The 25,449-nt window shown below is 46.8% G+C and overlaps 1 protein-coding gene across 6 annotated transcripts in view; it reads right to left on the bottom strand.

Moving 5' to 3' along the window:
• The window catches only part of LOC129832189 (A-kinase anchor protein SPHKAP-like), a 139,020-nt gene that overhangs the window by 3,246 nt on the left and 110,325 nt on the right, over positions 1 to 25,449 (bottom strand). For 5 of the 6 annotated variants that reach the window (XM_055896042.1, XM_055896047.1, XM_055896043.1 and 2 more), the window contains 7 exons: positions 20,087 to 20,146; positions 17,233 to 17,376; positions 16,705 to 16,957; positions 11,515 to 14,983; positions 2,618 to 2,794; positions 1,559 to 1,642; positions 947 to 996 (listed from right to left, as the gene is read on the bottom strand). In XM_055896042.1, coding sequence (XP_055752017.1) covers positions 947 to 996; positions 1,559 to 1,642; positions 2,618 to 2,794; positions 11,515 to 14,983; positions 16,705 to 16,957; positions 17,233 to 17,376; positions 20,087 to 20,146 — 4,237 coding nt within the window. The remainder of the gene's footprint in view (positions 1 to 946; positions 997 to 1,558; positions 1,643 to 2,617; positions 2,795 to 11,514; positions 14,984 to 16,704; positions 16,958 to 17,232; positions 17,377 to 20,086; positions 20,147 to 25,449) is intronic. The other variant, XM_055896046.1, reaches the window with a different exon arrangement.

Here is a 25,449-nt window from a genome sequence, read left to right on the forward strand (position 1 = left end):
TGAGGAGGTGTGATGGTTTGGGGGTGCTTTGCTGGTGACACTGTCAGTGATTTATTTAGAATTCAAGTATCACTTAACCATCATGGCTACCACAGCATTCTGCAGCGATACACCATCCCATCTGGTTTGTGCTTAGTGGGACTATCATTTGGTTTTCAACAGGACAATGACCCAACACCTCCAGGCTGTGTAAGGGCTATTTGACCAAGAAGGAGAGTGATGGAGTGCTGCATCAGATGACCTGGCCTCCACAATCACCCGACCTCAACCCAATGGAGAGGGTTTGGGATGAGTTGGACTGTAGAGTGAATGAAAAACAGCCAACAAGTGCTCAGCATATGTGGGAACTCCTTCAAGACTGTTGGAAAAGCATTCCAGGTGACTACCTCATGAAGCTGGTTGAGAGAATGCAAAGCTATCATCAAGGCAAAGGGTGGCTACATTGAAAAATCTAAAATAGGTGAATGAGAATGAGTAGGTGTGTCCAAACTTTTGACTGGTACTGCAATTTCTCACGAAGTAGTTATGGGATATAGTGAATTACTTTAGTTAAGTAAGCTATATTTTTATTAAGGGTAACTTTAGTGAAGTTTAACTTCTTCCAGTGTGAAGTCATTTGTAGCTTGGTAAACTATATTTTCAGTGTAGCTTCCCCAACACTGGATACAATGCCGCTATATTGACCTAAATGTTTAACTGGCACCACAGCAGAGATAAAGCAGTGATATATTTACAATTTCGACATTTGAGTTAGAATATTCATAGAACACTGAGTGTGTAGAGATCTTACAGTGAAGAGGATGTGAAGAGACAAACGAGAACAAAGATGAGACAGTAGGGGAGACAGAGAGAGTTGAGTTTCCTGTGTGACAGATATAGACAGTAATGATATGGAAATGAGACAGTGTGTGTGTGTGTGTGTGTAAGACAAGGTGACACTACTCACCATTTACGTTCTCCTTGCTCTCCCTTAGGTGACCCTTGTCTGCCTCCTCACTGAGGACAGAGAACATGACCATTAAGACAATACAGTAGGTCGCGTTCTGATTTTTTCACGTTCTACCATTAGGCCAGATTTACTAAGCATCAGTTTTTTTTCCAGTAATGGATAACACTCTTAAAACAAAGGAAGAAAAAGGAAAATATCATATTGTTCACCTTTCTGTCAATCTTAATCCTTCTCCTTACCTATTTGTTCTGTCCTGAATGTTTAATTTCCTCAACCTTTTTGGGGGTGCAAACACTTATTTAATCTAGCAGTGGGCGTGAATTTACTTGCTCCCTGTCATGGATTTAAAAACATTTAATTAGTGTAAGCATGGGGTAGCTAACCGGATGGATCATCCACCACATTTCCTACATCGGTTGATCTCTTCATGAGGTGGTGAACAAGTACACACTTCATAAACAGGGTAGAGACTAGAGAGAATCAGACTGGAGCCTATGAGACTGCATTCTCCTGTTCAAAGGGCCTTATTTAAAGCCTCAGCGCTGTGTTGTAGGAGTGTAGCCTGTACGTTGTAGGAGTGTTTGCATGTTGTTAGGAGTTATCAGTTACCTGTTCACTGTGCTCTGACTGGGGATGTCAGACAAGCCCTCCAAGTCTGCCAGACCCAGGCTAGATGTGCTACTGTTCCCGTTCCTGCAAATCCAAACAGAACCAAAACTCATATCCTGTCTCTTGAAAGGCGACACAATCAGTGACTTGTGAAGGGAACAATAAGGAGCTGCAGTGAAGCGAGCAATGTTGTTCATTAGCTGGTGATTAACATAGAAACAGCAGCTGCAGCTGAGCAGGGTGGCTGGGCTGGCAGAGAGAACCTGACTGGCAATGGGCCCTTCCGTGTGGAGATGGGGGATGTGGAACGATTGAGAAGTCGGGCGGAGTGGGCGACCATGTCCAGTGTCAGCAGTGGAGTTAATCGGGGATGAGGTGGTCAGGTGGAAAGGAAGGCAACAGCGACCAGGTGTTTGTTTCTGCCACAGCTGGCAGGTTAAAGCAGTTCACATTTCATCCCCACTACTGTCAAGCTGAAGCCAGCCAGCCAGTCACACAGCCCTCCTCCTAGTCCTCTGGAGCCTAGAAACGTATCCACCCCACTCTTTGTTATCTATACCCTGATCTCATTTCTCCTGGCTTAGAGGAATGCCAGTAATAGACTTGCTATCTCAGTCTTTTGGCTTGGCTGTGTGTCAGTATGAGACTAGGAACTGAGAAATGGCACTAGCTGAAGCAGGGAATGATAAAGCTAATGTTCTGTGGGCGTTTGATATGTGAAAAGCAGTGTGATATCATACCTATGCTAGCGCGGATGCAGCCCCACTCTCTCTGACTATATTTCAGCGCAGGCTGCAGGCCCCAAGAGCTCCACACCACGCTTGTTAAGGAGTAGGGCTCAGTGCACTAGGTGAGCTCTCTGCCAGTGAGCGGAAAGCCCCCAGGCAGACAGCTATTCCACTGCAGCAGCAAAGGCTGAAGACTGGCACAGGACAGCAAAGAGTGAGCAGCAATGGGCTGATGAGAGGGCGACGGACGGCGAGGGCGGTAGTAGCGGTAGGAGTGCTAGGAGCGGTGCATGATAGTACGGAGCAGCGGTTGGTTGCTATGGTTACTGACCCCTCGCTCAGCTGGATAAAACTACTGGTCTCCTCGTGGGGGTCGTCATCAGGGGCGATCTGGGACCAGCTTTCTGAGCTGTCCTCACTGCTAGCACTCAGAGAGCGCTTGTTTCGTTCATCTACAGCGGGTACCGCAGCGGGCGCAGAGGGCACTGCCGTCTTGTCTCTCTCAAAGCTGGGGAGAGCAAACAGCAGGGTCAACCACTGTATACTCTTAGAAAAATTTGTCCTTAAAGTGTTCTAGCAGGCTGTACCTGTAGGAACCTTTTATGGTTCTAGTTAGCCATTTTTTTCTAAGAGTGTACATACAGTGGCTTGCGAAAGTATTCACCCCCTTGTTTGTTTCACAAGAAAAAATATTTTGCATCTTCAAAGTGGTAGGCATGTTGTGTAAATCAAATGATACAAACTCCCCAAAAATCTATTTTAATTCCAGGTTGTAAGGCAACAAAATAGAAAAAATGCCAAGAAATAAGACAAAAAAACAGAACTTGAGCATGCATAACTATTCACCCCCCCAAAGTCAATACTTTGTTAGAGACACCTTTTGCAGCAATTACAGCTGCAAGTCTCTTGGGGTATGTCTCTATAAGCTTGGTACATCTAGCCACTGGGATTTCTGTCCATTCTTCAAGGCAAAACTGTTCCAGCTCCTTCAAGTTGGATGGGTTCCGCTGGTGTATAGCAATCTTTAAGTCATACCACAGATTCTCAATTGGATTGAGGTCTGGGCTTTGACTAGGCCATTCCAAGACATTTAATTGTTTCCCCTTAAACCACTCGAATGTTGCTTTAGCAGTATGCTTTGGGTCATTGTCCTGCTGGAAGGTGAACCTCCGTCCCAGTCTCAAATCTGTGGGAGACTGAAACAGGTTTCCCTCAAGAATTTCCCTGTATTGAACACCATCCATCATTCCTTCAATTCTGACCAGTTTCCCAGTCCCTGCCAATGAAAAACATCCCCACAGCATGATGCTGCCAACACCGTGCTTCACTGTGGGGATGGCTTTCTCAGGGGGATGAGAGGTGTTGGGTTTGCACCAGACATAGCGTTTTCCTTGATGGCCAAAAAGCTCCATTTTAGTCTCATCTGACCAGAGTACCTTCTTCCATATGTTTGGAGTGTCTCGCACATGGTTTTTGGCAAACACCAAACGTGTTTGCTTATTTTTTCTTTAAGAAATTACTTTTTTCTGGCCACTTCCGTAAAGCCCAGCTTTGTGGCGTGTACGGCTTAAACTGGTCCTATGGACAGATACTCCAATCTCCACTGTGGAGTGTTGCAGCTCCTTCAGGGTTATCTTTGGTCTCTTTGTTGCTTGGTGGTGTCCCTTGCTTAGTTTTGTTGCAGACTCTTGGGCCTTTCAGTACAGGTGTATATATACTGAGATCATGTGACAGATCATGTGACACTTAGATTGCACACAAGTGGACTTTATTTAACTAATTATGTGACTTCTGAAGGTAATTGGTTGCACCAGATCTTGTTTAGGGGCTTCATAACAAAAGGGGTGAATACATATGCACGCACCACTTTTCCGTCGATTTTATTTAGAATTTTTTTAAGCAAGTTATTTTTTTCATTTCACGTCACCAATTTTGACTATTTTGTGTATGTCCATTACATTAAAACCAAATAAAAATCCATTTAAATGACAGGTTGTAATGCAACAAAATAGGAAAAACACCAAGGGGGATGAATACTTTTGCAAGGCACTGTATGGTGTGATAGGCTGGGAGACTGGGAGGAGCTCAACCCCTCTGATTTGATCTTCCCCCTCATTGGTTGATTTGGTTCCATATTTTTTTCTTGGGATACAGATTGTAGAATTATTGATTATAGAATGCAGTTTTTTTTAAGTGTGCTATGTACTGTGACTCTACACATTTGATATTTGTGTTGGGCCGATGAAACTTGCTCATCACATATTACATACAACCCCTCACCACCACCACCAAGTATTGCCTTTTTAAAATCTGTGCCCCTTTTATAGAGGGTGTATAACCCAGGTGCTTTAGTGTGTAAAGGATTTTTTGTATTTGTACCTATCCAAATTAACCATAAATAAATAATGAAATGAAAGGCTGTAGTGTTGGCTGGTTTTTTAATGCAACAGAGCAACTGATGAATTTAAATCCTGATTAGATAATTGAAAGCTGACAGATTCCCATAGTGGGTTAAGGTGTTGTTTGTCAATGTCAATGAACCTCACATTTCCAAGGGAAAGACATTTCCAAGGGATTTTCCAAGGGAAAGAGTCACCTGGCGATCTGTTCAACGTCTGCCCTGGTCGTCTCCCCCTGTCTGGGGCAGGTACCCCGACCCCACTCCCCCCTCACTCCCGAGCTTTTGCTCGCCTCCAGCACACAGGCACTGTTGGGGCGAGTGACTCTGAACTTACAATGGCTAGACCCAAGTCGTTATATATTTTTTCTTGTGCATTTTGCTTTTTTGCTATTTGCCTCATGACTCCTGCATGCTTTGTTGACTATGAACTTTCTTTACCCAACCGTGGGACAGACTATGTTTGTTCCCACACTCGGGACTCTGACTCTATTGGTTACACAGACTTTTGGCCTCCCATCCTATTCTAACCCCCTCTCGATGGCTTTGTATTCATGCCACCTGATGAAATTGCTGCATAATATGATCTTGTTGCCATCTAATGCACATTCAAATGTCATAAATCAACACTGCAGAGCTCTCCCTGTCCTCTGCTGTGCCTTGATTGAATTACTGTTGATGATATCTGGAAATGTGCATGTACACCCTGGCCCATCTACTGTTGCTAGCCCCAATTCTGACTTGTGCTCTGATATTTGTTGCACGGATTTCTGCTCTTGTAAATGCCTGGGTTTTCTGCACATAAACACTAGAAGCTTATTACCTCAAATGAAAGTGTGGGTTCACAGCTCCAATTCAGGATGTTTTGGTCATTACTGAGACATGGTCAAGAAAGAGTGTTTTGAATACTGATGTTAATCTTTCTGGTTATAACCTTTTTCGGCAAGACTGATCTTCCAAAGGTGGGGGAGTGGCGATCTTTACCAAGGATCACCTTCAGTGCTCAGTTGTCTCCACCAAGGCTGTCCCCAAACAATTTGATTTGCTGGTTTTTGTTCACTGTTGCTGGGTGTTATCGTTCTCCATCAGCACCGGCCTGTACCCTACCTGCCGTAAACTCTCTCCTGGCCCCTTACAGTAAGTCTGAATTTTTCCTGCTAGGTGACCTAAACTGGGACATGATTAAACCACCTGACCAAGTTCTAAAGCAATGGGACTCCCTAAATCTTTCTCAGATTATTACCAATCCCACAAGGTATGACTCCAAACAACCAGAAAAGGCTACTCTCCTCGATGTTATCCTCACAAATAATCCTGATAGGTATCAGTCTGGTGTTTTCTGTAATGACTTTAGTGATCTTGATGTCTATAGTATTCTCTGTGGTATACAATCTGGTTTCTGCTCAGGTTATGGATGTGTCACTGCAACCTTAAAGGTCCTCAATGATGTCACCATTGCCCTTGATTCTAAGCAATGTTGTGCTGCCATTTTTATTGACTTGGGCAAAGCTTTTGAAACGGTAGACCATTCCATTGTTGTGGGCCGGCTAAAGATTATTGGTGTCTCTGAGCGGTCTTCGGCCTGGTTTGCTAACTACCTCTCTCAAAGAGGGCAGTGTATAAAGTCAGGACATCTGTTGTCTCAGCCACTTCCTGTCACCAAGGGTGTACCCCAAGGCTCGATCCTAGGCCCCACGCTCTTCTCAATTTACATCAAAAACATAGCTCAGGCAGTAGGAAGCTCTCTCATCCATTTATATGCAGATGATACAGTCTTATACTCAGCTGGCCCCTCCCCGGATTTTGTGTTAAACGTTCTACAACAAAGCTTTCTAAGTGTCCAGCAAGCTTTCTCTGCCCTTAACCTTGTTCTGAACACCTCCAAAACAAAGGTCATGTGGTTTAGTAAGAAGAACGCCCCTCTCCCCACAGGTGGGAATACTACCTCTGAGGGTTTAGAGCTTGAAGTAGCCACCTCATAGAAGTACTTGGGAGTTTGGCTAACAGTACACTGTCCTTATCTCAGCACATATTCAAGTTGCAGGCTAAGGTTAAATCTCAACGTGGTTTCCTCTATCGTAATTGATCCTCTTTCACCTCATTTGCCAAACTAACCTGATTCAGATGACCATCCTACCCATGTTAGATTACGGAGACGTAATTTATAGATCGGCAGGTAGGGGTGCTCTCGAGCGGCTAAATGTTCTTTACCATTCGTACATCAGAATTGCCACCAATTCTCCTTATAGGACACATCACTGCACTCATTACTCCTCTGTAAACTGGCCATCTCTGTATACCTGGCGCAAGACCCATTGGTTGATTGGTTGATGCTTATTTATAAAATCCTCTTAGGCCTCACTTCTCCTATCTGAGATACCTGATGCAACCCTCATCCTCCTCATACAACACCCGTTCTGCCAGTCACATTCTGTTAAAGGTCCCCAATGCACACACATCCCTGGGTCGAGGAGCCCTGGCACCTAAAGACTCTCAGACCATGAGAAACAAGATTCTCTGTTCTGATGAAACCAAGATTGAACTCTTTGGTCTGAATGCCAAGAGTCACTTCTGGAGGAAACCTGGCACCATCCCTACGGTGTGAAGCATGGTGGTGGCAGCATCATGCTGTGGGGATGTTTTTCAGAGGCAGGGACTTGGAGACTAGTAAGGATCGAGGCAAAGATGAACGGAGCAAAGTACAAAGAGATTCTTGATGAAAACCTGCTCCATAGGACCTCAGAATGGGGCGAAGGTTCACCATCGAACAGGACAACGGCCCTAAGCACACAGCCAAGACAACGCAGGAGTGGCTTCGGGACAAGTCTCTGAATGTTCTTGAGTGGCCCAGCAAGAGCCCGGACTTGAACCCAATCAAACATCTCTGGAGAGACCTGAAAATAGCTGTGCAATAACACTCCCCATCACACCTGACCGAGCTTGAGAGGATCTGCAGAGAAGAATGGGATAAACTCACCAAATACAGGTGTGCCAAGCTTGTAGCGTCATTCCCAAAAAGACTTGAGGCTGTAATAGCTGCCAAAGGTGCTTCAACAAAGTACTGAGTAAATGGTCTGAATACCTATGTAAATGTGATATTTCAGTTTTTTATGTTTTATAAATTTGCTCAATTTTCTAAAAACCAGTTTTGATTTGTCATGTGTTATTGTGTCTAGGTTGATGAGAAAAAAAACACAATTTAATATTTTTTTTTATAATGCTGTAACATAACAAAATGTGGAAATGGTCAAGGGGTCTGAAAACTTTATGAATGCACTGCATGTGTGTATTGGTTCCATATTCATAGCACACAATGACTACATCAAGTTTGTGACTCTACACATTTGTTGGATACATTTGCTGTTTCTTTTGGTTGTGTTTCAGATTGTATTGTGTCATTTTGGAGCGTTAGACTAGTAACCGCAAGGTTGCAGATCGATTCCCCGAGCTGATGTAACGGATGTGAAATGGCTAGCTAGTTAGCGGGTACGCGCTAGTAGCGTTTCAATCAGTTACGTCACTTGCTCTGAAACCTAGATGTAGTGTTGCCCCTTGCTCTGCAAGGGCCGTGGCCTTTGTGGAGCGATGGGTAACGATGCTTCGTGGGCGACCGTTGTTGATGTGTGCAGAGGGTCCCTGGTTCGCGCCCGTGTCGGGGCGAGTGGACGGTCTAAAGTTATACTGTTACACTGACAAAGTAGAAATCTGGCGTTCTGAACAAGGCAGTTAACCCACTGTTGCTAGGCCGTCATTGAAAATACGAATTTGTTCTTAACTGACTTGCCTAGTTAAATAAAGGAAAAAATAAATAAAAAACGAACTGTGGATAACAGTCGTTCAAGTTCATCATAGCAAAGCGATTCACATTTCTTGCTAGCTAACCAATTGCATCTCTAGCTATTTAGCTTGCTAAATAAATATATACACTAGCCCAGGGGTGTCAAACTCAATCAGTGCACGGGCCTTATTGAAAAACACAATGAATTCGCAGGCCAGATGTGCAACTGCGACCCAAACTGGCCATTGTTTTATTAGAAAAAAATATGGCTCTTTATAATGTCCACTTAACGTTATGTCCATAGGATGATGTATATAGATATCAGATTTTTCCAGCTTTTGCTTCCCTGCTTGTATATGTGCATAATATCATGTGACCTTAATCAAAAGTATTTAATAACTCCAAATAACAAAAATGTATAGCTGTAGGTTGTTGTAACATTTAAACTTAAAACATGCGTTTCATTGTTTTGCACAGCGTGGATCATCGGTATGGTTGAATGCAGCGTTGCTGTATGGTGTACTCAAAGTGTATTGTAGTTGAGTGGCCAGCCTAGGCTACTGCTCAAATGTTGTTATAATAGGCCCACACGTTTCTCCTTTGCATTGTGTTTTGTTGCAGGTTTCGTTTTTTGGTTATTCATTGTCAAGCTTAACCGAAGCTAGACAGCCACATTTTACACTTCACCTCCGCTGCACGCTGTAAGCGGGACACACGAAAGCAATCAGTGAAGTTGAATTTACTGATGCCAGCGCATCAGGCAGTAATTTCATAGAGTAGATTACTCAACTGTACCAGTTTGTGTTTTATGCGGCCCACGGGTCTTGTGTTTGACACGTGTGCTAGCCTATTAGCCAAGTTATAACTGGCTAGTGATTATAGTCCTTGCGAGTTTGATTATAGTGTAACGACCCTGGGTTTATAAGCGCGGAAATCGACTCTGCTGCACGAGCATGCATTTGCGGTACAGTCGATAGCGCGCCGGAACTCGGGCTACAAGGTCGAGGGTTCGAGACCTGCTCCCTGCCTGTTTCATTACAATATTGACATTTCCAGCTTTAGTTACAGCCATCCGATTTTGAGTAATTGAAACTGAAACAGTGCGTACTAAATGGGTGGAGGCAGCAAACGATGTATGAGGCAAGCTGTGATTTACAAGAAATGGTAGTTCAAAATCATGCATTGTACTGTATCCATATAATCTGCCAACAATGGCTTACTGTACGTCATGGAATTTTTGGTCAAATATATATATTTTTTTTAACTCTTATAAAGTTGGTTTTGAAGAATAAACTGGGAATTCTATATATTTTTTACTGATATGATTGTCGGTTTCATATCTGCAAAGTAATTCAAACGCTGTCAGTTCCACTATAAATTAGTCAAAAGTTTAGTCCCATATTCCTTGCACGCAATGACTAAATCTATCTTGTGACTTAACAAACTCGTTGGATGCATTTACAGTTTGTTTTGGGTTATGTTTTGCCAGTACCTGAATGATGACAGCAGTACTTTTCTTTCTAATTAAGTAGATAAGATGTTTCATCGTGAATAATGATTAGGGAGATGCCGTTAAGAGGCAACAACTAAACATGCTAACCTCTCACCATTACCAATAACTGGGGAGGTCAGAATTTTTTGGGGGTATGATCTTTGTGCCTCTGTAACCTTCTCATTCATCATTATTCACGATTCATGCATGATTATCCACAATCATGGTAGCATCCACATGAATGTAGAAGTGTTCAGAAACATCTTCTATTCTTACTTACAATAAAAGTGACTCCAAAATGGCACAAAATATTATTCACCATTCAATTCCTATTGGGCAAAACATAACGGGCAATTCCATGGTAACAGAAAAACAAAAAACTATTATTACAAAGTTAAACAAACCATACAACTCTATGCACAAGGTTGCCTTTCAACAATTTCCACAGAAAATGTAAAAAAATAAAAAAGATTTACTTGAAGAACAGAATGACAGCACAAACCATTGCTTTTTGTTTGAAATACATTTTAAAGAAAAAAATCTGAGCATCATTCTGTTAGCTTGGAATTGTCCAAATCCAGAACACAACCAAAACAAACCTCAAATGCATCCAACAAGTTTGTAGTCACAAGCTTCATGTAGTCATTGCCTGCAAGGAATACGGGACCAAATACCAACATGTGGATTACTTTAATACAAGTGAATGTGTACAAATACTTGTGAATTCTTCAAATGGGGGACTAGATATATAAAGTGCTTTCATTACTAAACTGTAAAACAGATTACGAATGAAAATACCCTCAACTAAAAGCTGACATTCTGTACTCTCGCCTAATATGAAATATCTAAAATGCTGGAGTATAGAGCAAAATAAAAAATTTTGCTTTAGTGTCCAAATACATATTTATTTATTTAACCTTTATTTAACTAGGCAAGTCAGTTAAGAACAAATTATTATTTACAATGACGGCCTACACTGTCCAAACCTGGACGACGCTGGGCCAATTGTTCACCGCCCTTTGGGACTCCCAATCACGGCCGGTTGTGATACAGCCTGGATTCGAACCAGGGTGTCTGTAGTGATGCCTCTAGCACTGAGATGCAGTGCCTTAGACTGCTGGGCCCCTCGGGAGCATATGGGGGAGTGTATATATATGTGTGTGTGTGTGTTTGGGTTTGTATGAGTTTTTATGAGTGTCTGCAGTATGTCGTGACTAGAGGCATGTCTATGCCACCTTGAAGATCAAGGTTAGCTTTAGATAAAAGCTGTAGCCTCCAACACAGAAACATGACTCATAACCTGGCTGTGGGTGTGTATAACCCCAGAGACTTTCACAGTAGACTACGTTCTCTCTGTGGATGCAGTAGAAGCCATTATGTGGCTGGGTCTCTGATACCCAACACTATAAAGAGTTTAACAACTCATGGATGATTTTTGATTTATAAACAAATTAGGTCACAATTCAAGGTGTTTTGGTGTTTTGGAAAGATACTACCATCTCTCTCTGTTTGAGGGTGCGATTGACTCACAGGGGAATCGCTCACTGAGAGAGAGCTTACCTGCTGCGGCTCACAGAGGCCCTCTCAGCGCGCCACTGGGTTGTCCCCTCAGGGGGTGCTGGGTCCCAGGGGTGATGCCAGGCCCTTTCCACCGGGTTCCCAGACTCCGGATCGTCCCTCTGATCTGTCTCGATGTGGATCACCGGTACAGGGACCTCCCTGGGGCCTCTGATGGGGGGACCCGCTGCTGTACATGTGCTGTCTCCGCCCCCTCCTGGTTGCTCCTGGCTGGCTCTGCTCCGGGTGCAGCCAGGGCGGGACTGTTTGAAGCCTCTCCTCCTCTCCCCCACGGGCATGTGTTGTTGTCGCCCCACCACGCCCCCTCCTCCGGCGCCATCCCCTTCCTGCAGGACAGACTTCCCCGTTTCCACGATGTCTGCGGCCAGGCGGTTGGCATACTGCAGCATGTGGGTCTGGGACTCTGCATCCACCAGGTCAATGCTATCCTCCGGGTCCGCAATGATCTTGTTCTTCCGCATCAGGGACTCAATGGAGCTGGACCAGGTCTCATGGATCAGCATGTCGGTGATCTGGTCAGTCTGGCCCCTTTGGTACAGACATGAGTCAGACTTGCAGAGGCCCGTGGCAGACACCTGCACCGAGTTGGTGGGGTAGATGTTGAGCGTGTCCCCGTGCACATTGCGGACGAAGCCATCAAAGGAGTTGGCCTTGATGGGCGAGTTGACGGTCAGCCTGGAGTCTGAGAAACGTCTGTCCGGCACGGAGGACTGACGGATACAGAAGAGGGTTCTGGGAGATGGAGGCAATAGGCTGTTGCTCCACTCTTTAGTTCTTCCCATACTGTAGTCTTTGCTCTCCATGTCCATGTCTTTGAGCATGAACCTGTAGAACTCCTCCGTGATGCTCTCCGTACTGGACTGCTTGGACAGACAGGAGGTGGCCTTCACATTGAGGTGGCCGTTCTTCTTGGTGGCTGCCTGCTGCACGGCTGCCGCCAGGATGCTGCTGGCGTTCTGCCCGGCGTAGTAGTCCAGGAGCAGGTCAAAACCCCGGCCCTCCATCTCCATCTGGTTCACCATGAAGCGGGAGAACTCGTCCGTAATGCTCTCGCAGCTAGACTGCTTGGAGATGGAGCCTCCCCTGCTCAGGTTCTGGCCCAGCCGGCTACCAGGGCCCAGGGTGTTGGGGGTACCCGGGGGGCCTGCGTCCTCCTCTGGGATGCTTTCGTAGCTGGCGGCTTTGCCCCGGCTCCACCGCTCGCACTGCAGCCGACTGCGGGTCTGCTGGCCGGGCTTGGAGGTGTCAACTACGTTGAGCTCGGGGCAGTTCATGATGCGGGCGGTGACCTCGGAGGCAAAGAGTGCGAATGGGTCAAGAGTCTGGGGCATGTCGTCTAGGTTGACGGTCTCATCCACCACGCGGTTGACCAGGCACTCCATCAACTCGGGCTGCTCTTCCGTCTTCCTCTTGATCTCACTGAGGCGTGGCGGCCGGTGCTTTTTGGATACCACACCGCCGTTCTGGCCCTCCTTTCTGCGGAGGGCCGTGCAACAGGAGGGCAGCAGGTAGCCCCCCTCGGGGTAGTAGCCGGCTGCGCCCTTCAGGGCACAGAACCACGGCTGCTTCCCGCTGGAATTATCCAGGCAGATGGCGGCCAGCTCAGTGGCCATGGAGACCACGGTGGTGGCCAGGTCATCAGCGAAGTAGTTGACGGGGGTAGTTCTGGACTCTGAGTCCATCTTTAGGCAGGTGGAGGAACTAAAAGAGGACTGAGGGGTCAGAGAAGACTGTCTGCTGTCCGTACTGGCTCTTTTTTTTCTTTTCTCTGTGCCCAGGGATGAAGAGACCTGGTGGGGTAAGCTCTCTGTAAAAGGATCTCTGATGTTTCCTCTTGCCTGCTGGCCCTGGAGGTCATAGCAGTCCTTAGTAGAGGACGAGACTATAGTCGGAGCTTGTCTGAGCTGCTGCTGCTCTCTGAAATGTGGCGAGCTGTGAGACCCATAAGGTTCACTCTCCCTCTCCTCGAGTCCATATTTGTCCTCCCTTATCGCGGAGTAGATGGGCGTCTTCTCTGCCCAGTGGGCTTCACAATTATCGGGCGGGCTGGAGCCGACGAAGCGCTGTAATTGACTTAATGGTTCCTTGGTGGTGGCGGCCACCTCGTAGTCCCTGGAGCCGACATCACCCTCTTGTCTGTCAAACGACCCTATATCACATTTGGAAATGTCACCGATCCGCTTTGAAGTGAGACAAAGGACGTCGAAGAGCACATTGCTCACGCTCTCCTGCAGAAAGCCCTGGATATCAGGGACGTCTTTGCCCGGGCCTTCTAGTTCTCTTTTCTTTTTCGCTTTCTCAAATGCGTGCTTGAAGAGGCCATTGGCCACCTCGCTGATGAAATCGTCCACCTCAGTCTCATCCATCTTGTCCAGATAGGACTTTTTGGGAGACGTGATGCCATCCACGATCCTGTTGTGGGTGGACTCCAGTAGGTGGGCCACACTCTTGTAGTCCTGGGGCTGAGCCAGCACCCCTGCTGCCTCCTTGTGAAGAACTTCAGCGATGCTGGTGCGAAAGGCCTCGATGCTGGTTCCCTCGGCAACGCTGCAGTGAAGAGTGATGGCCGTGGCGGCCTGCGCTGCAGATAGGAGTCCCACGGATGCGGCTGAGTAGACCTCGGTGGTGGAGTCGTCTTCTGACTCGCAGCCCCCCTCCTCGGCCTCTTCAGCTAGCTCCACCACGGCCACTGCCCCCGCCACCTGGGCCATACCGCACATGGCTGAGGAGAAGGAGTAGTCAGTGCCCTCAGGGTCTCTCTGTCCCTCTCTCTCCATGTCCTCCTCTGTTGGCTCCATCGCTAGCTGCTCTGCTACCTGTGGGCTAGAGATGGTGCCGATGACGCTGGCAGCACATGCCAGGGCCCGCTGCAGGGGTTTGTTGGGGTGGCGTCCAATGGTAATGGTGGTAGGGTGGAAGCTATGGGCCTCTGGTCCGTGTTCCGCCGTTACCTGTCTGGCAGCACCACCAACACCATACTCCACAGCCACGTGAGAGGCCTGAGTACCCAGCCACTCCGGCAGGCCCTCGCAATTATCCGGGCTCTGCACTATGACGATCTTAGGCAGCTCGAAAGAGCAGACGCGTGCACGAGAGGGCTCCTCCGCTCCTGTCCTGGTGAGGCCGGCGGGGGGGCGGTGGCTGCCAGGGGACATGCTTACAGCAGCCTCGGTGGCGAAGGACGGTTCGTCCTGAGACAGGCGGATGAAGGCGTCCTGCAGTACCGATTCAGCCAGGTTGGTGGCGTAGTGGCCGGCCGACTCCTTATTGTGGTGACCGCTAGCTCTCGCCGGTGCCCTTCCTCCTTGTTTCTTGATGGCTGGGGGGGCGCAAATGGTCTCCTCAGAGTCCTCGCTGTCCTGCCACTGGTTCTGGCCCAGGTGTCCCCTCTGACACACAGGTCTGTCGCTGTGTGCTGTGTCTGCCAAGCCCACTGCCACATCACTGCACTCTGGCTCATTGGGGAGAGAGAGAGAGAGAGAGAGAGGCATGTCCAGACCTGTTAGAGAATAGTTCCATCAAACTCCCAATGTGCCACAACAACAGCAATGACAACCCAGCTCTGGTTTAACCAAGCTAGCAATAACAATTTCACTGAGCAGCATTTACCCACTCAAACCTGACTATAGCTACCAACCAAACCCTAGCTGGTCCCAGTTGAGTTTGTGCTGTCTTACCAATGACCATAAGAGTTGGCTACACAGGCTATAATACAACACAAACAGATCTGGGTAAAGGCTAACTTACCCCCATGCAAAGTAAAAAAGAGCAACCTATTTGATTATAAATATTACTGGTACATTGACTCAAAGGAGAGGCTAACCTTCACACAGTGTTGGTTCTAATTTCATACAGGCAGGGCTGAGAACAATACAGATACAAAATACTATAAACATCAATGTATCCAAATAAACTACAAAACATATAAAATATATGTATTTTCTATTTTAAAATACCAAAATACATTTGCATGTGCCGGCCCGAACAGAAACAAAATTCTCAGTATCAGTTACAAATTCTTTTTTACTTGCAATGACTATAATATGTTGTTTAACTACCATAGTTGAGCAAGTCACTCTGGATAAGCGTGTCTGCTAAATGACCAACAAATGTAATGTATACAGTATGTGAAAATGAACATACCAAAATGAACTGCAAAGAAAGCACTCTGGGTATTGTTTTGGGTGGAGCTCATGAGTAATGCTCATTATGCTTTGCAATTGTTCATTTTTACATATACATTTAGTTCATTTAGCAGATGCATTTATCACACCATAGTGCCATCAGACTTCTGATACCAATGCAATGAAAGGGGGGCCACAAAATGTGAACCACTATAAATTACAGTATTTAGATACATTGGAGTGTAGTTCATCCCAATGTAATTAAAATGACAAAATACACAGAAGTAATTAAAATACGTATTTCAAATACATGTAACATAAATACTGTCCATCTCTGCATACAGGAGATGAATTATAGATAAGGGGAGACTGCAGAAAAGCACAGCCAAGCTCAGGGCCATATACTGTATATGAATCTCAATCATGCAAGGGATACACGCACTAAGGAGCTACGAAGCCAGCCACAGAGAAGTGTTTTAACAGATGAAGAGTGACAGGCACGAGAGAACAACAGCACAATCGGATGGGTGCCTGTCGTTCCCTTTTGAAACGAGACGAGGGACATCTTCAGTGGTAAGAATAGCTTTCAAGGAACATGTAGACTATTGGTGATTTCCATACTGAAGACTCTACAATAAACACTACATCAATAACAACTTAGATTCTTATTGAGGTTGTTCTCCCCACCTATACACTGACCTGTTTTGAGAGTAGGCTACTGAATAATGTATTACCTTACAAAAATGTCCGATTTTTCCTCCCAAAATGAGTGCTTCACGTTAGTAGATTTGTAAATAATAAATGATTTATCCCATTTAGCATCCACTTTTGTTGAAAGTGACCTAGAACAGTGACTGAGATCGACATTTTCATATTGGTGCCCCAAGCAAGGATCAAACCCACAAACCTGCCGTTGCTATCCTCATGCTATACAAACTTAGCCACATAGGACTACATTACTCTACTTTCATATTCACCACATATGTCAGTAAAATATATACAACTCAAATACAGTACATGGGTATTCAAAAGGATGAGAGAAAATCACCATTTCGTAAGCCGTCATCCTCGCTGTCATCCCCCAGGTGTTCTGAGGCAGTGAGGAAGTCCTCCTCTATGGATGAGAAGGAGCGGTTGGTGTCGTCATCCAGCCTCTGCCCTGCCATCATCCGCCCCTGGGACCCCTGCCTCTCCTGACCCCACTGTAGCCCGATCAGGAACTTGTTGATCTCATAGATGATGCTGGTGGGCCGCCGGCCCCCAGCACACTGGACCAGGCACACATCTGTACACCTCTGGCCCTGGAGGCAATACACACATACATACACACACGCAGGTACACACACACACACACACACACACACACACACACACACACACACACACACACACACACACACACACACACACACACACACACACACACACACACGAAGGAAAGAATTCAATCATTGAATTCTGCTCGTGTAATACTCAGAGCTGACGAGTCAGTCAATGAGTGGATGGATTGGGATGGAGGGATCTCAACAAACCATAAAATGAAAAGGAAGAAGTGTTTGTGTGTGTGTGTGCTCACCTGTGTGTGGGTGGGGTACTGGTGAAGGTGAGAGGGGTCCGGAGTCTCCAAACCACCGAGCAGCAGGATCTCGTTCACCTTGGGCTGTCGCACGCTCAGAGAGCCAACCAGCTTGGGCAGGTCTGGAGAGATTGAGGCCAGTTTCTAGGGGAAAGAGAGACGTCACCCACAGTCACTGTGATAGTCACACAGGCAGTCATCAGCAGCAAAAACCTGCTAATTACCTAAACAAATCAACCCCCCTCACCCAGGCTAATTATCCTGAATCCATGGCAACAGAGCCAGTGTTTACGATGGTTAAGAAAGACTGGGGGAACAGGAGGAGAGGAAAGAGATGAGAGGATGAGAGAGGGAGTAGAGGAGTTAATGGGTAGGGGGGAGGAAAGGGGAGGGGGGAGGAGAGGGAAGAGAGGAGAGCATGTATAGGGGAAAGGAGAGGGAAGAGAGGATATGAGAGGAGAGCATGGGTAGGGGGGAGGAGAGGGTATGAGAGGAGAGCATGGGTAGGGGGGAGGAGAGGGTATGAGAGGAGAGCATGGGTAGGGGGGAGGAGAGGGTATGAGAGGAGAGCATGGGTAGGGGGGAGGAGAGGGTATGAGAGGAGAGCATGGGTAGGGGGGAAGAGAGGATATGAGAGGAGAGCATGGGTAGGGGGGAGGAGAGGGTATGAGAGGAGAGCATGGGTAGGGGGGAAGAGAGGATATGAGAGGAGAGCATGGGTAGGGGGGAGGAGAGGGTATGAGAGGAGAGCATGGGTAGGGGGGAAGAGAGGATATGAGAGGAGAGCATGGGTAGGGGGGAGGAGAGGGTATGAGAGGAGAGCATGGGTAGGGGGGAGGAGAGGGTATGAGAGGAGAGCATGGGTAGGGGGGAGGAGAGGGTATGAGAGGAGAGCATGGGTAGGGGGGAGGAGAGGGGATGAGAGGAGAGCATGGGTAGGGGGGAGGAGAGGGTATGAGAGGAGAGCATGGGTAGGGGGGAGGAGAGGGTATGAGAGGAGAGCATGGGTAGGGGGGAAGAGAGGATATGAGAGGAGAGCATGGGTAGGGGGGAGGAGAGGGTATGAGAGGAGAGCATGGGTAGGGGGGAGGAGAGGGTATGAGAGGAGAGCATGGGTAGGGGGGAGGAGAGGGTATGAGAGGAGAGCATGGGTAGGGGGGAGGAGAGGGGATGAGAGGAGAGCATGGGTAGGGGAGAGGAGAGGGTATGAGAGGAGAGCATGGGTAGGGGAGAGGAGAGGGAAGAGAGGATATGAGAGGAGAGCATGGGTAGGGGGGAGGAGAGGGTATGAGAGGAGAGCATGGGTAGGGGGGAGGAGAGGGTATGAGAGGAGAGCATGGGTAGGGGGGAGGAGAGGGTATGAGAGGAGAGCATGGGTAGGGGGGAGGAGAGGGTATGAGAGGAGAGCATGGGTAGGGGGGAGGAGAGGGTATGAGAGGAGAGCATGGGTAGGGGGGAGGAGAGGGGATGAGAGGAGAGCATGGGTAGGGGAGAGGAGAGGGTATGAGAGGAGTGCATGGGTAGGGGAGAGGAGAGGGAAGAGAGGATATGAGAGGAGAGCATGGGTAGGGGGGAGGAGAGGGTATGAGAGGAGAGCATGGGTAGGGGGGAGGAGAGGGTATGAGAGGAGAGCATGGGTAGGGGAGAGGAGAGGGTATGAGAGGAGAGCATGGGTAGGGGAGAGGAGAGGGAAGAGAGGATATGAGAGGAGAGCATGGGTAGGGGGTAGAAAGGGGAAGAGAGGATATGAGAGGAGAGCATGGGTAGGGGGAGGAGAGGGAAGAGAGGATATGAGAGGAGAGCATGGGTAGGGGGGAGGAGAGGGTATGAGAGGAGAGCATGGGTAGGGGAGAGGAGAGGGAAGAGAGGATATGAGAAGAGAGCATGGGTAGGGGGTAGAAAGGGGAAGAGAGGTTTTGAGAGGAGAGCATGGGTAGGGGGGAGAAAAGGGAAGAGAAGATATGAGAGGAGAGCATGGGGTGGCAGGTAGCCTAGTGGTTAGAGCGTTGGGCCAGTAACCGAAAGGTTGCTGGATTGAATCCCTGAGCTGACAAGGTAAGAATCTGTCGTTCTGCCACTGAACAAGGCAGTTAACCCACTGTTCCCCCGGTAGGCCATCATTGTAAATGAGAATTTGTTCTTAACTGACTTGCTTAGTTAAATCAATAAATAAATGGGTAGGGGAAGAGAGGATATGAGAGGAGAGCATGGAGAGGGAAGAGAGGAGAGCATGGGTAGGGGAGAGGGAAGAGAGGAGAGCATGGGTAGGGGAGAGGGAAGAGAGGAGAGCATGGGTAGGGGGGAGCGAAGCGAGGAGAGCATGGGTAGGAGAGGAGAGCATGGGTAGGGGAGAGGGAAGAGAGGAGAGCATGGGTAGGGGAGAGGGAAGCGAGGAGAGCATGGGTAGGGGGGAGCGAAGCGAGGAGAGCATGGGTAGGGGAGAGGGAAGAGAGGAGCGCATGGGTAGGAGAGGAGAGCATGGGTAGGGGAGAGGGAAGAGAGGAGAGCATGGGTAGGGGGGAGCGAAGCGAGGAGAGCATGGGTAGGGGAGAGGGAAGAGAGGAGAGCATGGGTAGGGGGGAGCGAAGCGAGGAGAGCATGGGTAGGGGAGAGGGAAGAGAGGAGAGCATGGGTAGGGGGGAGCGAAGCGAGGAGAGCATCGGTAGGGGAGAGGGAAGAGAGGAGAGCATGGGTAGGGGGGAGCGAAGCGAGGAGAGCATGGGTAGGGGAGAGGGAAGAGAGGAGAGCATGGGTAGGGGAGAGGGAAGAGAGGAGAGCATGGGTAGGGGAGAGGGAAGAGAGGAGAGCATGGGTAGGGGAGAGGGAAGAGAGATGAAGAGAGAAGCCAGCACACCTTGATGCAGCTGTCGTTGTGACGATCCACCTTCTGCTGGTCCAGATTCACAAAGCACATCTGCAATGAGAGGGAAAAAGCTTCAGAACATTGGCTTTACTCAGATAAAAACTGACAGAGGACGCAAACATGCTGTGTTAGCCCTCACTGGCCATTTACAAGCCTCTAGCAGGAGATGATTTTGGAGGTATGGCAACGTAAGACTAAGCAGGACACAACAGGGCTAATTGGCACCCACTCAGTCAGTCAGTCCCCAGGGAGCGAGCGACAGTCCCTACATACAGAATTTCACTGAATGAGTCCCAAATTACACCCTATTCCCTATATAGTGCATTATTTTTGACCAGAGCCCCTATTTGCCCTGGTCAAAGAAGTGCACTATATAGGGAATGAGGTGCTATTTTAAATGCAGAATAATCTCATCGATTGCTTTCCCATTGTTTACTCAGGGGTGGGTTTTCCAAAGCAATCGTAGATGTATTGGTATGTTATTTCACTTGCCAACCCAGACTGTTGAACAGCAAAGTGCTATGAATGTTGTTCATTCATGCATAGAACATTGGCCGCCCCATCAAACATCGATTTTCATAAGTGTTACTCTGTCACGGCAGTGCGGCTGGATTGTGGATAGAAATTATGTAAAAGTTCAGCTACAAATGCTTTGGGAAAGTATTAATCAATAATTGAGTTAATTAGAAAAGGGGCGTGAGGCATAGCCCTTGGTTGCAGAAGGATCATAACTTTCTTTTCTTCTCAATGACCAATAAACAGCCCCTCCCCCAGCTGTAACACACAGGCACACACTCCATAACCAGTTCTTCTTCTTATCTATCCATCGTTCTCTACAGCTCTCTCTCTATTCATCCCAGATGAATTTATATGTACCAGGTTCATCTCTCCAAAACCAATACATCATCAAAAGAGAATCAGAAGGAGAAATACAAACAGATGCAGCAACTGAAACTGGAACGAATGACCCAATCGATTTAGAGATAAAACAGTTCTATCTGCCAATCAGGCTAAATCTGGAAGTGTGTTACTCTGTGACATCATGGATGTTAGTCTCTGTTACGAGTGTATTTGATTGACATTTTCCTCTTTTACAAATTAGTCTTGCACCCCATTTTATTCCACATACTTTCTGTCTATTTCATGGGTATGTTATCAACAGCAACCTATAGGGTGAAACACTGAGCTAATCATCCTAAAGCTGAAAAGGGGACAGAATTGAACGGGGGAAACAGAACGGCGAAAGCAGCTTGGAAACTGGAGTGGTGCTCTTTATCGGTAGAGTTAAATGTCCATCGGAGTGAAACAACACAACATAACAATTTCACCCCTGTTTACATTATCAGCATCACATTCAGCCTTTTCCCTACATTTTTTCACAAAAGCCCACTCTGGTACTTGTACAACCCATTTAGAACCCTGTCTTATTATAATGGTGGTTCTATCAAGCCCGTGCATGCTGAGGTGTTGTGAAGGTTATCAAATGATTGGGCTTATTGTGTCTTGCATGCAGGTCAAAGCAATAGCAGAGAAAAATAAGCAGATGACTATTGGAGAATGAGAAAGAGCGAGGGTGAAACGGGAGAAAAAAGAAGAGGGGGGGGGAGAGGAACGAGGTAGAGAGAGGAGATGAAAAAATAGGAGATATGGTGCCCTTCCCAAGGACAAAATCATTTAACCAAATCACAATTAGGTGGGAGTGGCAATCGCCTGCAGTCCCAAAAATGGGTTTCGGGGTGAAAGCTGTATGTGCCATCTAGCTATCTCTGTCTGTCAGTGAGGCCCATCTGAGAGGCAGAGACCACAGATGTGAACGAGGCTCCACCACTAATTCTTCAGAGCAGACAGACGTTTAATCTATGCCTAACTAATTGACGGACAGAGATTACAAATCAAAATAGATGCTAGAAAATAGGGGTTCTGATTGGTCGCACACCCGAGTGTGTGCTTGCGTGTGTGTGTGATGTGCGCGTGCATGTATGATAAATAGGAACGGGACAATACCAGTGTTTCACAATATTTTTTCCTTGACAAAAATGAAAACACGAAGCAGGCCACAATCTTTGGTCCTTTAAAAACCTGCTATATGTAAAATAGTGTGCTATAGCTTGGAAAATAAATAAATGTGACTCTGCATGACAACATAATGTTTGTTCCCAACATTAGGGCTGTTTTCCTAAATAAGTTAAATCTGCTTCTTGTTTAGTTTCCTTGCCATGATACTAACGAATATCGTGATACTGGTATCATCCTCGACTAACCTGTACTCCTGCACATTGACTCGGTACCAGTAACCCTGTATATAGCCTCATTATTGTTATTTTAGTTTTAGTCAATATTTTCTTAAATGAATTGTTGGTTAAAGGACTTGTAAGTAACCATTTCATGGTAAGGTCTACATCTGTTGTTTTCGGCGCAAGTGACAATTACGATTTTATTTGATCCCGGCCCTAATGATAAATGCTGCGATTTTGGCTCATAATTGATCTATGTGCCCGTTTCCTCTCGTGTTGTGCCCGTTTCCTCTCGTGTTGTGCCCCTGCTGAGGTGGCGTCCTTTGGATGGGTGCCTGGCGGCTGGAGGAGAGCGCTGGGTGTGACCCAGGGTCTCACGGTTCACCGGGCACCCAACAAGCGGGCAAATCTACAGCTGTGCTCCAGCCTCCAGGTCAACCCAGCCCAGCAACCAATCACAACCTCAGGGTGATTCTACTCTAAATACCATAACCAATCAGGGACAGCTGGATGACTCAAACTTGAAACTAATCAAGAGGTTTTTGCAGCGAGTAGTCATGAGGAAAACAGTGGTGGACAGTTATGAGTTTGGAGTAAAACAACAACAAACAAAAAAACGAACTCTCTCCTCTCTCAGTTAACATGCTGGTGAGATGGGTCATATTCATTAGAAAACACTGTAGCAAAACATTTAGCAAACAGACATTTTTTAGGTAGTCCCCGCCTGACTGTTTTTGTCTGTTTGATCATGCAGAAGGATTTAAACAGTGAGGAGGCAACAGCAAAACTAGACTTTTCTTGCCTAGAGTGAGCTTTTATTAGCAAATGTGAAGATAAGCTGGCAAAAACTGTACAAATATTTACAGACAAAAATAAATAGGACGATGAAATAAAGGTGGGCCTAATAAACTTATCGGAATCCAAAACAGCTCTAACCAAAGAAAATCCAGCAGCATATCAACCTGTTACCTGTCTGTCTTGTCTCACAAACAAAGCAATGACATGCTTCTTGTAGAAATACCCATTACCCAGAATGCATGACAAACTCTTTAAATCACCTAATGGACAATCAACTTCAATAAAGGTGGGAAAAAGTTATACAAACACATTCAGGTAATATATTCCACATGATAAATATCCCCACATCAATTACAGTCGATAAAATGCCTCTCATAATAAACAGGTGTTAATCAATGTCTGGACATGCATAATTAGGAAAGACCCTAGCTTATGTGACAGAAGATATAGGACAATAGTCACAGTGCCTAATGACAATGGTGCTATGGCAGCAGTGTTTTGAACGGAGAGCTATAGCTCTGAAAAGAGTGGGTCAGATGTGTTGCTGTTCCTTGGGCACTGCAGAAGTCAGGTGTGTTGCTGTTCCTTGGGCACTGCAGAAGTCAGGTGTGTTGCTGTTCCTTGGGCACTGCAGAAGTCAGGTGTGTTGCTGTTCCTTGGGCACTGCAGAAGTCAGGTGTGTTGCTGTTCCTTGGGCACTGCAGAAGTCAGGTGTGTTGCTGTTCCTTGGGCACTGCAGAAGTCAGGTGTGTTGCTGTTCCTTGGGCACTGCAGAAGTCAGGTGTGTTGCTGTTCCTTGGGCACTGCAGAAGTCAGGTGTGTTGCTGTTCCTTGGGCACTGCAGAAGTCAGGTGTGTTGCTGTTCCTTGGGCACTGCAGAAGTCAGGTGTGTTGCTGTTCCTTGGGCACTGCAGAAGTCAGGTGTGCTTGTGTGTGTGTGTAGTTAAAGCCCTGGACTGGGGGTTGAATGGTTACAGGACTGGTTACACAAATAGTCAAGACAGGAACACACACAAACACGCCCACAAATGTAGAGACTCGTTAAGACGCTCTGACTCATTTTCCATAAAGATTACAAACATTCACAGGCTATAGTGTAATATAATGCAAAACACACACACATGCTTGGTCACACAAGCACAGGTGCAGAAATTCCTTAATACGCTCTCACTCATTTTTGATAAAGATTACAAATATTCACAGGCTATGTAGTACAATACACATGCGCGCACGCACATCCACATCATCTTCCACCCACCCTAAGCTCTCCCCTCAACAACAAATCCTCTTCCCCTCACTCAATCTCACCCTCCTTTCCACCCTTCTTCTCAACTCTAACCTCTGTCGCTCTCGTTCTCTCTACGCCCTATTGCTCTCATCTCAGCACACTCAGTCATTCTTCCTGTGTCCGCTGTGTGTTCCCCTGTGGTTGTTATGTAAGCCCGCCACAGCCAGGCCATGTTGTGACTGTGAGCCACTTGGATGCTCTGTCTCTGGTTGTCTCTCAAATGGTACCCTGTTCCCTATATCATGCACTACAGTAGTGCACTAAATAGGGAATACGGTGCTGTTTGGAACACATCCTTGGTATCCTACTGTGGCTCCTGACCCCTGACCTCCAAGCAATAGCGCCAGCAAGGAGGCATTACATGCACTTCCATTATTCATGTGCACTGGCTGTATGCTGGTCTGGGTTGTGATAGTCTCTCATGAACAGATTGCACGTAAACCGAAGAAAATGACCTAGCTGACAAAATTACGCAAGATTTTTGTTCCGGAAGATTAGGGTTATGGAGCTCATTGAATATTCACAGCACTAATGTGTATAGTGTCTACACCTGTTCAGCTCTCCATTCAGCCTTCAGCCTCCAACTCTGGAATAATATTATATAATCTAACTAACTAGTGAGGATGTCCCATTGCCAGTCATACCCAATCCTAGACCCAGGCACACAAGCAGGCAGGCAGGCAGACACACAAGCAGGCAGGCAGGCAGGCACACAGTTGCTGTGGGACCAAGTAGGCAATTAGAGCAGTGAGGAATGATACGAATTGGGAATATCTTATCTCATCACTGTAACTAACGCCGTCCTAGCCATCAGCCGTGAGATACAGCTTACATTCAGTATTTTTCACCTCCCCTATCTCATTGAATACCGTTCAATTATCTACATAGATGCAGCTGTTAGAGCCCTTAGAGAGTAGAATAAAGACATGAACATGATGTTTAATCATAGAACCTGGCAGCAGAAACAGCAGTGAGGACACTTTGGGTCATATTCATTGTGGCACACCGTAGCAAAACATTTTGCAATGGCAAAG

The sequence above is a fragment of the Salvelinus fontinalis genome, chromosome 33, assembly GCF_029448725.1.
Source record: "Salvelinus fontinalis isolate EN_2023a chromosome 33, ASM2944872v1, whole genome shotgun sequence".
Taxonomy (NCBI): Eukaryota; Metazoa; Chordata; class Actinopteri; order Salmoniformes; family Salmonidae; genus Salvelinus; species Salvelinus fontinalis.